This window comes from Crotalus tigris, unplaced genomic scaffold (assembly GCF_016545835.1).
Source record: "Crotalus tigris isolate CLP2741 ecotype Arizona unplaced genomic scaffold, ASM1654583v1 scf7180000021202.270236883:394553, whole genome shotgun sequence".
Taxonomy (NCBI): domain Eukaryota; kingdom Metazoa; phylum Chordata; class Lepidosauria; order Squamata; family Viperidae; genus Crotalus; species Crotalus tigris.
The window spans coordinates 287,849-302,700 of NW_024098394.1; the positions used below are offsets into that span (position 1 = coordinate 287,849).

General features: G+C 44.1%; 1 protein-coding gene across 1 annotated transcript; it reads right to left on the reverse strand.

Annotated features, from left to right (window-relative positions):
- Positions 1 to 1,502: 1,502 nt before the first annotated feature.
- On the reverse strand, positions 1,503 to 10,426 carry LOC120320178 (lymphocyte antigen 6E-like). The gene is made up of 3 exons (XM_039369695.1): positions 10,219 to 10,426; positions 6,444 to 6,563; positions 1,503 to 2,201 (listed from the first exon to the last, which is right to left on the reverse strand). The coding sequence occupies exons 1-3, from the start codon at positions 10,268 to 10,270 to the stop codon at positions 2,044 to 2,046; spliced, it is 330 nt and encodes a 109-aa protein (XP_039225629.1). The 5' UTR covers positions 10,271 to 10,426; the 3' UTR covers positions 1,503 to 2,043.
- Positions 10,427 to 14,852: the final 4,426 nt, after the last annotated feature.

The following is a 14,852-nucleotide window of genomic DNA, read 5'->3' on the forward strand; positions in this document are numbered from 1 at the left end:
CTGTGTCTCCAAGAGAATCCCTCTCTCATTTGCACCTTTTCCAAGACTGTTGAGCTAGCGCAGTCTCTCTCTCTCTCTCTCTCTCTCTCTCTCTCTCTCTCTCTCTCTCTCTCCTATTCTGTTCCATTCCATATTTTCAATTCTATTCTATTCTCTTTCTCTGTTCTTCTCTCTCTCTCTCTCTCTCTCTCTCTCTCTTCTCTTCTAGTCTATTCCATTCCATATTTTCAATTCTATTCTATTCTTTCTCTGTTCTTCTCTCTCTCTCTCTCTCTCTCTCTCTCTCTCTCTCTCTCTCTCCTATTCTGTTCCATTCCATATTTTCAATTCTATTCTATTCTTTCTCTATTCTTCTCTCTCTTTCTTCTCTCTCTCTCCTATTCTATTCCATTCCATGTTTTCAATTCTATTCTATTCTTTCTCTGTTCTTCTCTCTCTCTCTCTCTCTCTCTCTCTCTCTCTCTCTCTCTCTGTGTGTGTGTGTGTGTGTGTGTGTGTGTGTGTGTGTGTGTGTGTTCTCAGCACTTCCTCAACATGCTGGGTTTTGCTGGAAGGCTGAATTTAGGACTATCCCTTCCCACTTTCTTAGAAGCAGAAAATCACTGATCTAATCTAATACAAAGTAATAATAATAATAGTAATAAGTGCATTATTTATTTTTTTGTTTGTTTAATTAGAAATTTTTCACTAAATGGAATGCACTTAAATCATCCTGAATCCCCACACCAACCCCTCCATCCCATCCCACCCCCTGGTCCATGGAAAAATTGTCTTCCATGAAACCGGTGCCTGGTGCCAAAAAAGGTTGGGGACCTCTGGACTAGGTGTCGTTTTCAACTCTGATGTTCCATGACTTCTGTTCCTTATTCCAAAGCCCCACCTAGTGGCTGCTTATAGAACAGAATTCTTTATTGGCCAAGTGTTGACTGGACACACAAGGCATTTGTCTCTGTGTGTAAGCTCTCGGTGTATCTGAAAGAGGCCACTGTTTGAAACCTCAGCTTGGTGGGAAGTTCCTCAAAGGAGTATTTAAACTTCTTAAAGAAGTATTTCTCAACCTGGCTGGGGAATTCTGGGAGTTGAAGTCCAGACCTCTTAAAGTTGTCAAGGTTGAGAAACACTGTTTAACTCCACAGCTTGGAGGTGGAATTAATTCAGACCCAAAGTTTCTTGTTCACGGCATTGCCCCAGCTGGCAAACTAGCCAGTCGTTTGTAGGCTAACGTGTGGTGTAATGCAAATTCCATCCACACCATTGCTGGATCCGTGCATTATGAAAACCTAGACCAGGTGTAGGCCACCTTAGTTCTTTCATGACTCGTGGACTTCAGCTCCCAGAATTCCTAAGCCAGCATGGGGGAACTATGCCCCTCTCATTACCTGTGGACTTCAACTCCCAGAATTCCTGAGCCACATGGCTCAGCTTAGAAACTTCTCCCTTTCCCCTCAACATGGCTGGCTCAGGAATTCTGGGAGTTGAAGTCTATGAGTCATAAAAGAGTCCAGGTTGCCTACCCCTGATGTAGGAGGCTCACCGCTTAGAACAGGAGGACTTAGGTCAGGGTTAGGTAACCTTGGCTCTTTTATGACTTGTGGACTTCAACTCATTTCTGATGTGAGACCCCAAATGTTAGAACTTCTTTGAGCTGGGAAAGTTATGGTAGACTGTCTTTGATGTGAGGTCCTAAATTTCAGATCTTCTCTGTGTGGGAAAGCTATGGTGGACTATGTTGGACACATCACAAAGTACCAGAGATGGAAAACAGGAGTGGCAAGTGAAAGGATTTTGCTACTCAGTAAATCTCACAACATTTGCCTGTTTATAAAAACACAAATTGCAGAATGAGGAGATGGGACTTGTTCTAGAGACATTCTAGATAAATGGAGAAGATTTAGTTCCATCTCTTCATCCTGCATCCCTCTCCTGGGACCTATGCCAAGAGATGAAAGCCAAGAAGCTTCTTTCCTTTCTTTGGTAACATCTTACTCTTCCTCAAGTTCTGTCATCAGAAGATCTGGTCAGGACAATGATTGGCGATTCCCATCACTGAGTGGCATTCTTCTCCCCTAGAGATCCCCAAATATTACACCAGGATTGTTGGCAACAGGAGGTCCCAAACGAAGCAAAGCCCAACTCCATCTGAATATCTGGGCAATAGGCTGAGCATCTCTTGGTGATTCTCTTTTTGAAGGTTATCACGCCTGAAGGACACAAGGAAGAAACTGAAAGTGTGGTGAGTGGAAACATTGGCGGGTACAAATGCTTGAGTGTTGGACAACATGACTACAAGGATTGAGGACTGAGTTCATTGACAGCAATGCCAACCATTTTGCCACCACCCAGTTTGTAGGCAATAACACAATAACCGTGTTAGAAGGGATCTTGGAGGTCTTCTACTCTGACCCTCTGCTCAAGCAGGAGACCTTGTACTATTTCAGAAAATCTTTTCTTAAAAGCCTACAGTGATGGAGCATCCACAAGTTCTGGAGGCCAGCCATTCCACTGGTTAATTGTTCCCACTGTCAGGAAATTTCTCCTTAGTTCTAGGTTGCTTCTCTCCTTGATTAGTTTCCATCCGTTGCTTCTTGTCCTGCCTTCAGGCGCTTTGGAGAATAGTTTGACTCCCTCTTCTTTGGGGCAGCCCCTGAGATATTGGGAGGCTGCTATCCTGTCCCTTGTCCTTCTTTTCACTAGACTAGACATCCCCAATTCCAGCAACCATTCCTTATATGTTTTAGCCTCCAGTCCCCTAATCATCTGCTCAAGCAGAAGACCCTATACTATTTCAGACAAGTGGCTATCCAGTCTCTTCTTAACAACCTCCAGTGCTGGAGCACCCACAGCTTCTGGAGGTCAGCCATTCCACTGGTTAATTGTTCCCACTGTCAGGAAATTTATCCTTAGTTCTCGGTTGCTTCTCTCTTTGATTAGTTTCCATCCGTTGCTTCTTGTCCTGCCTTCTGGTGCTTTGGAGAATAGATTGACCCCATCTTCTTTGTGGAAGCCCCTGAAATATTGGAAGACTGCTATCATGTTACTCCCTAGTCCTTCTTTTCATAGGACCAGGAGTGACATGATAGCAATCTTCCAATATTTGAGGGGCTGCCACAAAGAAGAGGGGTTCGGGGAGGACTACTTGGTGATGGGTTTGGAGAATCCCACCGTTCTATGAAGAATGGTGAAAATAAATGAGGGTGTTTAGTTTAATAATAATAGTAATAATAATAATAATAATAACACCCCAGACTTAACAATTGTCAATAAGAAAGACAAAAAAGTCTGGATAGTGGACGTGGCAGTGCCTGGAGACAGCAGAATAGACGAGAAAGAACTGGAGAAGATAACAAAATACAAAGATCTACAAATAGAAATAGAAAGACTGTGGCAAAAGCAAGCAATGGTAGTACCAATAGTGATAGGCGCCTTGGGTGCAATCCCAAAACAACTGGAGCACCACTTGAACACCATTGGCATTGACAAATTCGCTATTAGCCAATTGCAAAAGGCGGCCTTACTAGGAACTGCTTCCATCCTGCGACGATATCTGTAATACCATCAAACATCTACATCTGCCTATCCCAGGTCCTGGGTAAGGACTCGATAGGTAGACAAAATGCCAAATCCAGTCTGAACATCTGGCCGACTGTGCAATGATCCATAATAATAATAATAATAAAGTTGGAAGGGATCTTGGAGGTCATCTAGTCCAACCCCCTGCTCAGGCAGGAAACCCTATACCATTTCAGACAAATGGCCATCCAGTCTCTTCTTAAAAACGTCCAGTGTTGGAGCATTCACAGCTTCTGGAGGCAGGTGGTTCCACTGGTTAATTGTTCTCACTGTCAGGAAGTTTCTCCTTAGTTCTAGGTTGCTTCTCTCCTTGATTAGTTTCCATCCGTTTAAAGAAGAGAAGACATAAGTCTTTCAACACGGGAACAGACCCAGGGAACAAGGGTATACATTTATTCTCTAGAGTCCTTGTAGGACTCTGCAGAACCAGAACAAGAAGCAACATGTGGAATCCTTACAGAAAGAGATCTAAGCTCAAAATAAGGAGGAATTTCCTGCCCACAAAAGCAATTCAGAAGTGGAACAGCCTGTCTCCTATCCCTGGAGAATTTTATGTATCAATAGTCCTCTACTTACAACGGTTTGCTTGAATGACCCGTTTGAAGTTACAAGAGCATTATAAAAAAATGACTTACAGCTGTTTTTCACACTTACGGCCTTTGCAACATTCCCATGATCACGTGATCGAAATTCGGACACTTGTCAACCGACTCATATTTATGACGGTTGCAGCGTCCCGGGATCACGTGATCCCCTTTTGTGACCTGACAAGAAAAGGTCAACAAGGAAGCCAGATTCATTTCACAACCCAGTTACTAACTTGATTGTGGTCACTTAACAACTGTGGCAAAAAAGGTCATAAAACGGGACGAAATTCACTTAACGTTTTCACGGGAATTCGGGGCTCAGCTGTGGTCGTAAGCCAAGGACCTCCTGCGCAGGTTGAATATCCATTTGTCCAATGTGGCCTGAGTTCCTTCACTTGGGTGGGGCAGAAAATCAACATGGCCCCTTCCCACTCTCTGGATCTTTGGACCACAGCTGTCAACATTGTGAAAAGACGCGTCACCAGGTCACAACTGAGGTTGTCCGACCGGAGGCGGGCCACATTCCTTGAACCCAAAGGCCGCATGATCCAAATTGGTTGCACCAACATGGATATAAGCTATAAGAACATTAGCCTGGAGCATAATCTCTGCCCATTAGTGGGTCAGGTAAAGTTACACAAGGTATCAGCTACGATTTCTTAAGCCTGACCGAGGCCTAAGGAAAAACACCTGGTTCTTACAGAGGAGTTTGATACGCACCCTCTCTAACTCGCTGAGAACACCGTGCCCCCTTCCATAAACCTCCTGAAAGATTTATTTCCCTGGCTGCTTGGGGATGTGAGATGGAAAAGAGCAAAGTCCCTCTTAACAACGGAAGAGAAGATTTGTAAGTCAGGGCTGAACTGTGGGGTCCAGTGCAGAGAAGAAGAGCAACGGAGATGATTAGACAACCGGAGGGTAAAACGGAGGAAGAATGGTGGCAGAAATTGGATATGTCTAATTTTATGAAGAGAAGGACCAGGGCTGACAGGATAGCAGTTTTCCAGTAGGCCTTCCAATTCTTATTCTGCTGGTGCTCAAAATAGAACTTGGAGCTGGAAGGTCTTCTGCTCTGTCTTGGGGGGCTTCTTCTATCTGAAAAGCCTTTGATCCAATATAACCTGGGTCTTTCTGTCTGTCTCTGTCTCTCTGTCTCTGTCTCTCACTCTTTCTTGCTCTCTCTCGCTCTCTCTTTTTCTCTCTCTCTGTCTGCGTTTGTGCGCGCATGCACGTGTGTGTTTCTTTCCCTGTTTCTGTCTCCCTCCCTTTCTCTCTCTGTTGCTTTCTCTCTGTCTATCTCTCTGTGTGTTTCCCTGTGTTTCTCTCTGTCTCTCTCCCTCTGTGTGTGTGTGTGTGTGTGTGTGTGTGTGTGTTTCTCTATCTCTCTCCCTGTGTGTGTGTGTGTTTCTTTCCCTGTGTTTCTCTCTGTCTCTCTCTGTCTCTGTGTGTTTCCGTGTTTCTCTCTGTCTCCCTCTGTGTGTGTGTGTTTTTCTCTGTCTCTCTCCCTCTGTGTGTGTGTGTGTTTCTTTCCCTGTTTCTCTCTGTCACTCTCCCTCTATTTCTTTCCCTGTTTCTCTGTCTCTTTCTCTCCCTCTCTCTCTCTATATGTGTTTCTTTCCCTGTGTTTCTATCTTTCTCTCCCTCTCTCTTTCTTTTCCTGTGTTTCTCTGTCTCTCTCCCTCTGTTTGTGTGTATGTTTCTTACCCTGTGTTTCTGTCTCTCTCCCTCTCTGTCTGTTGCTTTCTCTCTGTCTCTCTCTGTGTTTGTCTCTCTCCCCCTCTCTCTGTTTCTTTCCATGTGTTTCTCGTGTGTTTCTTTCCGTGTTTCTCTCTGTCTCTCTCCTTCTCTCTCTGTCTTTCTTTGTCTCTGTCTCTCTCTATCTCTCTGTTTCTGTCTCTCTCTGTGTTTGTCTTTCTCCCCCTCTCTCTCTGTTTCTTTCCGTGTGTTTCTCTCTCTCTCACCCCCTTCTCTCTGTGTTTCTTTCCGTGTGTTTCTTTCTGTCTCTCTTCTTCTCTCTCTGTCTTTCTTTGTCTCTGTCTCTCTCTATCTCTCTCTATCTCTCTCTGTCTCTGTCTCTCTCTGCGTGTCTCTCTGTGTGTGTGTGTCTGTCTCTCTCTGTCTCTCTCTCTCTCTCTCTCTCTCTCTCTCTCTCTCTCTCTCTCTCTCTCTCTCTCTCTCTCTCTCTCTCTCTCTTTTGTTGCAAGGGACTTTTGGAGTGTGACAATCCTTCTGATGCCCAAGTTATTTTCACCCCACCCAGTAAGCAAGCAGCTGCCTGTAGTGTACCAATTTTATACGAGGCCACAGCAGTCACGCAGAACACTTCTTCCTTGCCACACTCCCTGAAACGGAGACACCACAGGTTGGTGCGCTGGTTGTCGCATACGAAGCACGTCAGCGGGAAAACTGCAGAAGGCGAGAAGGAAGGAGGGGAAAAAGCGAAGAGCATTTCAGACTTGAAATTAACATCTTGTCCAAAGTTTCTAGATGTGGTTTGGCCTCTGAATCCCCAACGGAGTATAACAGCCGTATCTTAAACCTTTTCAGGTTCTGCTTGCTGGTCTAGGATCAAAATCAATCACTTTGGTCGTTATGGTACTTTAAAGGAGGCGCGATGGATCCGCAGTTAACAATGCTGAGCTTGTCAGCCGGAGAGCTGACAGTTCGAGACCCGAGCGCCGCACGACGGGGTGAGCTCCCGTTCCTTGCCTCAGCTCCTGCCCACTTAGCAGTTTGAAAGCATGCAACTGCGAGTAGATAAATAGGCACCACTTTGGTGGGAAGGTAACAGCGTTCTGTGCGCCTTTGGCGTATAGCCACGCTGGTCACATGACCACAGAAATTGTCTCTGCACGACACTGCCCCCTAGAGGGAGGGAATGACTGGACAGGGGAAATTTTACCTTTTGCCCTTTAAAACAGAGATCCCCAACCTTTTGGGCACCAGAGACCGGTTCCGTGGAAAGAGGTTTTTTCATGGAGTGGAAGGTACGTGGTTTTGTATGCTGCCTGCATCTTGCGGATGAGGCTTTGCTTGCTTGTGTGGACCAGTTGCTGGCATGCCACAGCCCGGTATTAGTCCATGGACCGGGGTTGGGGGCTCCTGCCTTAAAAAGATACTTCTTTTCTTCTGCTGGTTATAGTTAGATTTGAAAAACTCCTTTTGCTTGTTTATTATTGTTGTTGTTGTTGTTATTTATTATTATTATTAAATTATTGATTTGGTGCACAGTCAGTCAGACGTTCAGACTGAATTTGGCATTTTTGTCCACATATTGAGATTGAGTCCTTCCCAAGGACCTGGAATAGGCAGGTCTGGATAATAATAATAATAATAATAATAATAATAATAATAATAATAATAATAATCAGCAGAATAGATGAGAAAGAACTGGAGAAGATAACAAAATACAAAGACCTACAAATAGAAATAGAAAGACTGTGGCAAAAGCAAGCAAGGGTAGTACCAATAGTCATAGGCTCCTTGGGTGCAATTCCAAAACAACTGGAGCACCACTTGAACACCATTGGCATTGACAACTTCGCTATTAGTCAATTGCAAAAGGCAGCCTTATTAGGAACTGCTTCCATCCTGCGACGATATCTGTAATACCATCAAACATCCACATCTGCCTATCCCAGGTCCTGGGTAAGGACTCGATAGGTAGACAAAATGCCAAATCCAGTCTGAACATCTGGCCAACTGTGCGATGATCCATAATGTAGTAGTAGTAGTAGTAGTAGTAGTAGTAGTAGTAGTAGTAGTAGTAATAAAGTTGGAAGGGACCTTGGACATCATCTAGTCCAATCCTCCACTCAGGCAGGAAACCCTATATCATTTCAGACAAATGGCTGTCCAGTCTCTTCTTAAAAAGTTCCAGTGTTGGAGCAGGTTGTTCCACTGGTTAATTGTTCTAAGTGTCAGGAAATTTCTCCTTAGTTCTAGGTTGCTTCTCTCCTTGATTAGTTTCCATCTGTTGTTTGATAAGCTTAAAAATATCATCACAGGATGGAAGCTGTTCCAAACAAAGCTGCCTTTTGCCACTGACTTCTGCTATTTACTTATATCCTATTACATGTCCCGATCTTAGTCCCACAGCCAGCCTCAGATGTTAGCCTTACCATTTTGTCTCTTGTTTTTCTTTCTCTTCTCTCTTGGTCCATATTTTCAGCTTACCTGTGCTTCATCTTCCTTGTTTCTATTAAACCTGTACCTTTAATCTTCCATTTCTCCAGACCACAGAGTATAGGGACCTTATAATCAGGATATTTGGTAAAATGCTGTTGTTCTTTTGTGTCTACGTCACAGTTTGTGACTTCTGGTGAGGCACATGGTGAGCTGCATGTCCCTGCCAGAGATCAGCAGCCAAAAAGTGGATCCTGGCTGCTGAAATCTCTCCAGAGAAAGGAGATATCATGGGATTGCCCATATGTACTCCAGACAGCTGTTCCTTAAAAGTAGACTGTAAAAACCAAGGTTTTTGCGGTCAATTGGTGAGCCAAACAGCTGGGATACAACAGATTCCAGCTAAGCTCACAGTGGTAATGTAGCCTCTAAGAATATAAAAGTCATTTTTCTGACAAACAAGGAAATTATTGTTTTATATAAATAACAATACTGTTATTTTTCTTATTTTTCTTTCTATTCTTTTTTCTTTTCTGTACTACTTTTACTTTTTATTTTACTTTGCATCCGCTTTCATATTTTTAATTGTAATAGTTAATAAAGTTTTTTTATCTAGGTCAAAGTTTTTGAGTTGAAGAATTTTAGATTTTTACATGAAGAAAGAGGCTGAACTTGCTTTCCTAAATGGCTTCCCCCAATTACCGTATTTTCCAGCGTATAAGACAACTTTCTAAAGCATGGAAATCGGCGCCGAAGTCAGAGGTCGTCTTATACGCCAAGTCGTCCTATACGCCGGAAAATACGGTATATGGTTTAGCATTTGAGAAGATTCTTCAACTTGGACTGCACGGAGATTTAATTAGATGGATTAGATAACCTTTATTGCCATTTTTTACTGGCACACATTAAAAATGAAATTCTGTTGCCTACTCTCAAAAGTGTATACATACATAACACACATATAAACATGCAATATACATATATGTGTATAGCTACACCCTTACATATAAATACATTAAATCATTGTCTATCTTGAATACCTAGCAGAAAGAGGAAGCTTTAGAGTTCACAAGGTTAATACGGCATGGAACAAAACTGTGACTGAATCTGGATCTTCTGCTTCGGATACCACGGAGCCCCCTCCCAGAAGGTAACAAGGAAAACAGGTCGTGAAGAGGATGTGTAGTGTCCCAGACAATCTTGTGGACCCTGCTCAAGCAGTGCTTATGTGCTATGTCCTGGATAGGAGGGAACTGCAAATAATCTTTTCTGCCGTCCTCACCACTCTCTGCACCACCTTCCTGTCTGAAGCAGGGATGCTTCCAAACCAGACTGTGATGCTGTATGACAGGATGCTCTCAATTGTCTCCTTGTAGAAAGTGTTCAGGACAGGGGAAGGAAGATGTACTTTCCTCGTGAGATGCAGAAAATGCAAGCGCTGCTGTGCCCGCTTCACCAGTGTCTCTCTCTTGAGCGACCAAGCCAACCTATCAATCAACCCTAAAATAAATCAACTCTGACTGATCCTTGGAAGGACAGATAGTGAAGCTACTTTGGCCACCAACTGAGAAGAGGGGAATCCTTGGAGAAGACCCTGAGGTTGGGAAAGATGGAAGGCAAAAGGAGAAGGGGACGGCAGAGGAGGAGATGGTTAGACGGTGTCCTCAACCCAATGAACACGAGTTTGGCAAACTCCAGGAGACAGTGGGGACAAGAGGACCTAGTATGCTATGGTCCATGAGGTTGGCAAGAGTTGGACATGACTTAGCAACTGAACAACTGGTAGAACCTTAAAATGTTCTACCTCTCCCAACACATAATGCTTCCAAACAGAATATAGGTCAATGAATAAGTCAAACTAGAGTTGGGTAACTCTATCAGTGCCTGAAGCTAACTTTGGCAATCCATCTGTGTTGGTCTAGCAGTGCGGGCTTACCTTCATTTTTAAGCAAAAGCAGTAGACCAAGGACGACAAGGTAGGCCTTCATGGTCCCAGGTTCTCCTTCTTGAGACCTTCAAGTGAACCTTGCAGGACCTGATGAAGCAGTGGACTTACCTTCTCCAAAGGAACTGGAACGCTTGTGAACAATGATATACACGCATGTGAGTGACTCGCCTTGCCTTCCCCTTTGGGAGGTACAACTGAGAAGATCGATAGTTGCCTCCAGAAAACAGGTTTGGTCAAATGTTTCTAACTCTTGCTAACACTTTCTCCACCATCAAAAGCTCCTCCTCCTCCTCTTTGCCCTGCCATTTCTCTAGCTGGGGAAGATGACTGGCTGGATGAAGATCACCTGAAGATCAACAAATGGCTGTGGCTGATTTGCAAGACACTTGGATCGGAGCTCACGTTCCTGCCAACGTGAAAGCTTCTTATGATGCGGGATCTACTAAACTGTTTATCTAGATAGAATGTCTGGTCCAAATGTATGGAATCTGCGTAAGTATTGTGTAAGTATTGAGGATCCTGGGAAAATGATTGTAGGTATCTAGCCCTTCGCATTATCTCCTGTTCATCAAGGATCTTTTGAAGCAACTAAGAAGGATTACCTGGATGGATCCAGAGAACCATGAGTATGGGTAGTTCTCCACTTACCGCCATGCAAAGTTACAACGGCACTAAGCCACTGCCAGCAGGAATTCTGGGAGTTGAAGGCCATCATTCCCCACTCGGCTCTAGAGTCAACAGGACAAAATCTCTTCCCAAATTGTTATAACTTTTCTCTGTACCAACTGCACGTCTTCTTTCTTGCACTTCTCCACAATTAGCCTGAACTCTGCTCCTTAAAATAGATTAACTGGAAGCTTAGAAAAATCTATGGAAATATGAAGGTAGAAACATAGTGGTAGCAACAGAAGCACCCTTGACGGTCGAGGTCCTCTAAGTCGGTTGCGTTGCTTCAGGACCTTTCTGTTCAGTGTGTTCCTGCCCAAATTTTAGTTATGGGAGTCACCTTCTGTTCTTCATATGTTTTAGCCTCCAGTCCCCTAATCATCTTTGTTGCTCTTCTCTGCACTCTTTCTAGAGTCTCAACATCTTTTTTACATCTTGGTGATCAAAACTGGGTGCCGTATTCCAAGTGTGGCCTTACCAAGACTTTGTAAAGTGGTATTAACACTTCATGTGATCTTGATTCTATCCCTCTGTTAATGCAGCCTAGAACTTTGGGGAGGAATCTCTTAAGATGCTTTTTTCACGAAGCAACTGAACTTTCTTGTTTTTCTTTGAAGATGTTTCGCTTCTCATCCAAGAAGCTTCTTCGGCTCTGATTGGATGGTGGGGACGGAAGGATTTATATTCCTTGCAGACAGCCGGTCCTTTGCATCCTTCTATTCCCCACCATCCCATCAAAGCTGAAGAAGCTTCTTGGAGAAGTGAAAAGTCTTCAAAGAAAAACAAAGCAAGTCCAGTGGCCTCTTGAAAAAGCACCTTTGGGAGAAGGATGAAAGGGAAAGAGGAAGAGGAGAAGGAAGATGGGAGGAAAAGAAGAAGGATAGGAGAGAGACAGAGAAAGAGAAAGAAAAGAAGGAAGAAAAAGAGGAAGAAAAAGAAAGAAAAAAGGAAGGAAGGAAGGAAGGAAGGAAGGAAGGAAAGAAAGAAAGAAAGAAAGAAAGAAAGAAAGAAAGAAAGAAAGAAAGAAAGAAAGAGAGTCTGGAAGGAGTAGAAATCCTTCCATCCCCCACCATCCAGTCAGAGCTGAAGAAGCTTCTGGGATGAGAAGCAAAACGTCATCAGAGAAAAACAAAGAAAGTCAGTTGCCTCCTGGAAAAAGCACCTTTGGGAGAAGGAGGAAAGGGAAAGAGGAAGAGGAGGAGGAAGATGGGAGGAAAAGGAGGAGGATAGGGGAGAGAGACAGAGAAAGAAGAAAGAAAGAAAGAAAGAAAGAAAGAAAGAAAGAAAGAAAGAAAGAAAGAAAGAAAGAGGAAGGAAGGAAGGAAGGAAGGAAGGAAGGAAGGAAGGAAGGAAGGAAGGAAGGAAGGAAGGAAGGAAGGAGACAGACAGAAAGAAAGGAAGGAAGAAAGAAAGAAAGAGAGAGAAAGAGAGAAAGAAAGAAAGAAAGAAAGAAAGAGAGAGAAAGAAAGAAAGAAAGAAAGAAAGAAAGAAAGAAAGAAAGAAAGAAAGAAAGTCTGCAAGGAATATACCTGTAAATCCTTCCTTCTCCCACCATCCAGTCAGAGCTGAAGAAGCTTCTGTGGATGAGAAGCGAAACGTCTTCAAAGGAAAGCAAAGAAAGTCCAGTTGCCTCGTGAAAAAAAGCACCTTTGGGACAACCAGGACCTGGATGGCCATTTAGCAAAATCCCTTTGGAGATTTGGAGATTGGGGGGGGAGGGGAGGGAATCTAAGGAGGGTCAGGAAAGGTTCAGATTGTACCGAGCCTGGTAGAACCACATTCCCCCGCAGAGATGGAGCAGTTCACACCCTGGGAGGATGTGCAACGCCTTCCCCCCCCCCTAAATTGTTGCACATTGAGTGGCACGGATTATTTCTGAGACGGTTCATCCACCCTACAATTAAGCATTACGGCCTAGTTCTGGGCCAGCATCGCAAGCGGAGTTTAAGCTGTCCTCCCGACGTTTTTGGGGGCAGGCTTCTTCCAAGGACGTGAAATCCTGGGAACTGCCTATCACCGCCGCCACCAAAATTACTCTTACCAAAATGGCATGCCGGTTGCCCAAACCCCTTGAAGGCTGATGGGGTGACTGTGGGGGATACTGGGATGGTCGTTAAGGGCGAGGAAGGTTGTAACTTCAGTCACCAAATCCAAAGTTAGTACTTTCCACGACATTGTATACTCTCTGCTGAGTTGTTTCTTTGTCTAGGTTTTTTTTCTTTTCTTTTCCTTCCTTCCTTCCTTCCCTCTTTTCCTTTTGCTTTCCTTCCTCTCCCTTCCTTCCCTCCCTCCCTTACTTCCTCTCAAACTCCTGACCTCCCTTCCTTCCCTCTTTCCTTCCTTTCCTTCTTTCCTCGCTTTCTCTTAAATTCAACCTCCCTCACCTTTTCCCTCCCTCCTTCATTCCCTCTGCTTCCTTCCCTTTATCTTCTTTCCTCTCCCTCTTAAATTCCAGACCTCCCTCACTCTTCCTTCCTTCCTTTCTCCCTCCCTTATTCCTTCGTTCCTTCCTTCCCTTTCCTTATCTTTACTCTCCCTTCCTTGCTCTTAAATTCCAGACCTCCCTCATCCTTCCTTCCTTTCTCCTTTTTCCTTTTCCTTCCTTCCCTTCTTTCCTCTCCCTCTTAAATTCCAGACCTCCCTCATCCTTCTTTTCTCCTTTCTCCTTTTTTCCTTTCCTTCCTTCCCTTCTTTCTTCTCCTTCCTCTTAAATTCCAGACCTCCCTCATCCTTCCTTCCTTTCTCCTTTTCCTTCCTTCCCTTCTTTCCTCTTCCTCTTAAATTCCAGACCTCCCTCATCCTTCTTTTCTCCTTTCTCCTTTTCCTTCCTTCCCTTCTTTCCTCTCCTTCCTCTTAAATGCCATACCTCCCTCATCCATCCTTCCTTTCTCCCTCCTTTTTCCCTTTCCTTCCCTTCTTTCCTCTCCTTCCTCTTAAATGCCAGACCTCTCTCATCCTTCCTTCCTTTCTCCCTTTTTCCCTTTCCTTCCTTCCCTTCTTTCCTCTCCTTCCTCTTAAATTCCTGACCTCCCTCATCCTTCCTTCCTTTCTCCTTTTTCCTTTTCCTTCCTTCCCTTCTTTCCTCTCCTTCCTCTTAAATTCGACCTCCCTCATCCTTCCTTCCTTTCTCCCTCCCTCTTCCTTCTTTCCTTCCTTCCCTTTCCTTTCCTTCTCTTCTTTTCTCTCCTTCCTCTTGTTCCAGACCTCCCTCTCACCCTTCCTTCCTTTCTTCCTCCCTCCCTCCCTTCCACTTAAACTCCCCCCTTTTCTTGCATTCTGGCGGACAAATAGGGCAGGTGCATACAACCAGGTGGGGGACAGGCAGACCACGAAGCCCCTCGCAGTCTCAGATAACGCAACCACAGACTTTCACGTTTGGCCCATTTGCGTCTTTCTCCGCGAATTCGACCGAACAACCTCAGGCGGTACAAAGACGCGCGCCCTCGTGTGGCGAGAGGCTGCATCACATCAAGGAGAAACTAAGGACCCATCCGAATCTTTTGAAACATCATTTTAATTGGTTGCAAAATATTAGAAAAACAGGGCAGTCCAATGACCTTAGAAAATACATCTAAAGATAGATCCTCTGTTGAACAAGCCACAAGAAAGACACAGCCTTAAAAAAAACCTTCCCAGGGACAGTGTGCACTTTAAAAAAAAAAAAAAAACACACACACAAAAAAGGCCCTAGAATTGGGATTGAGTAAAAGCTGAACAGATTTTCTGGGAAAATAGCAGCAGAAAAAGAGTATTATTGCAATACACTTCTGTCACCTGCAAAAATGCATGACGTATATTAGAACAGAAATCAATCTTCTCTTCTTAAGTTATTTCCCCGTTGTATCACGGGGGCCTGTAGAAGAACAGCAATCAGTGTACAGGATGAAATAAATTACTGTTGTTGCAATTTTCATACAAAAACATTCTGGCATATTAATTCTATGGGTTAAGGTGCA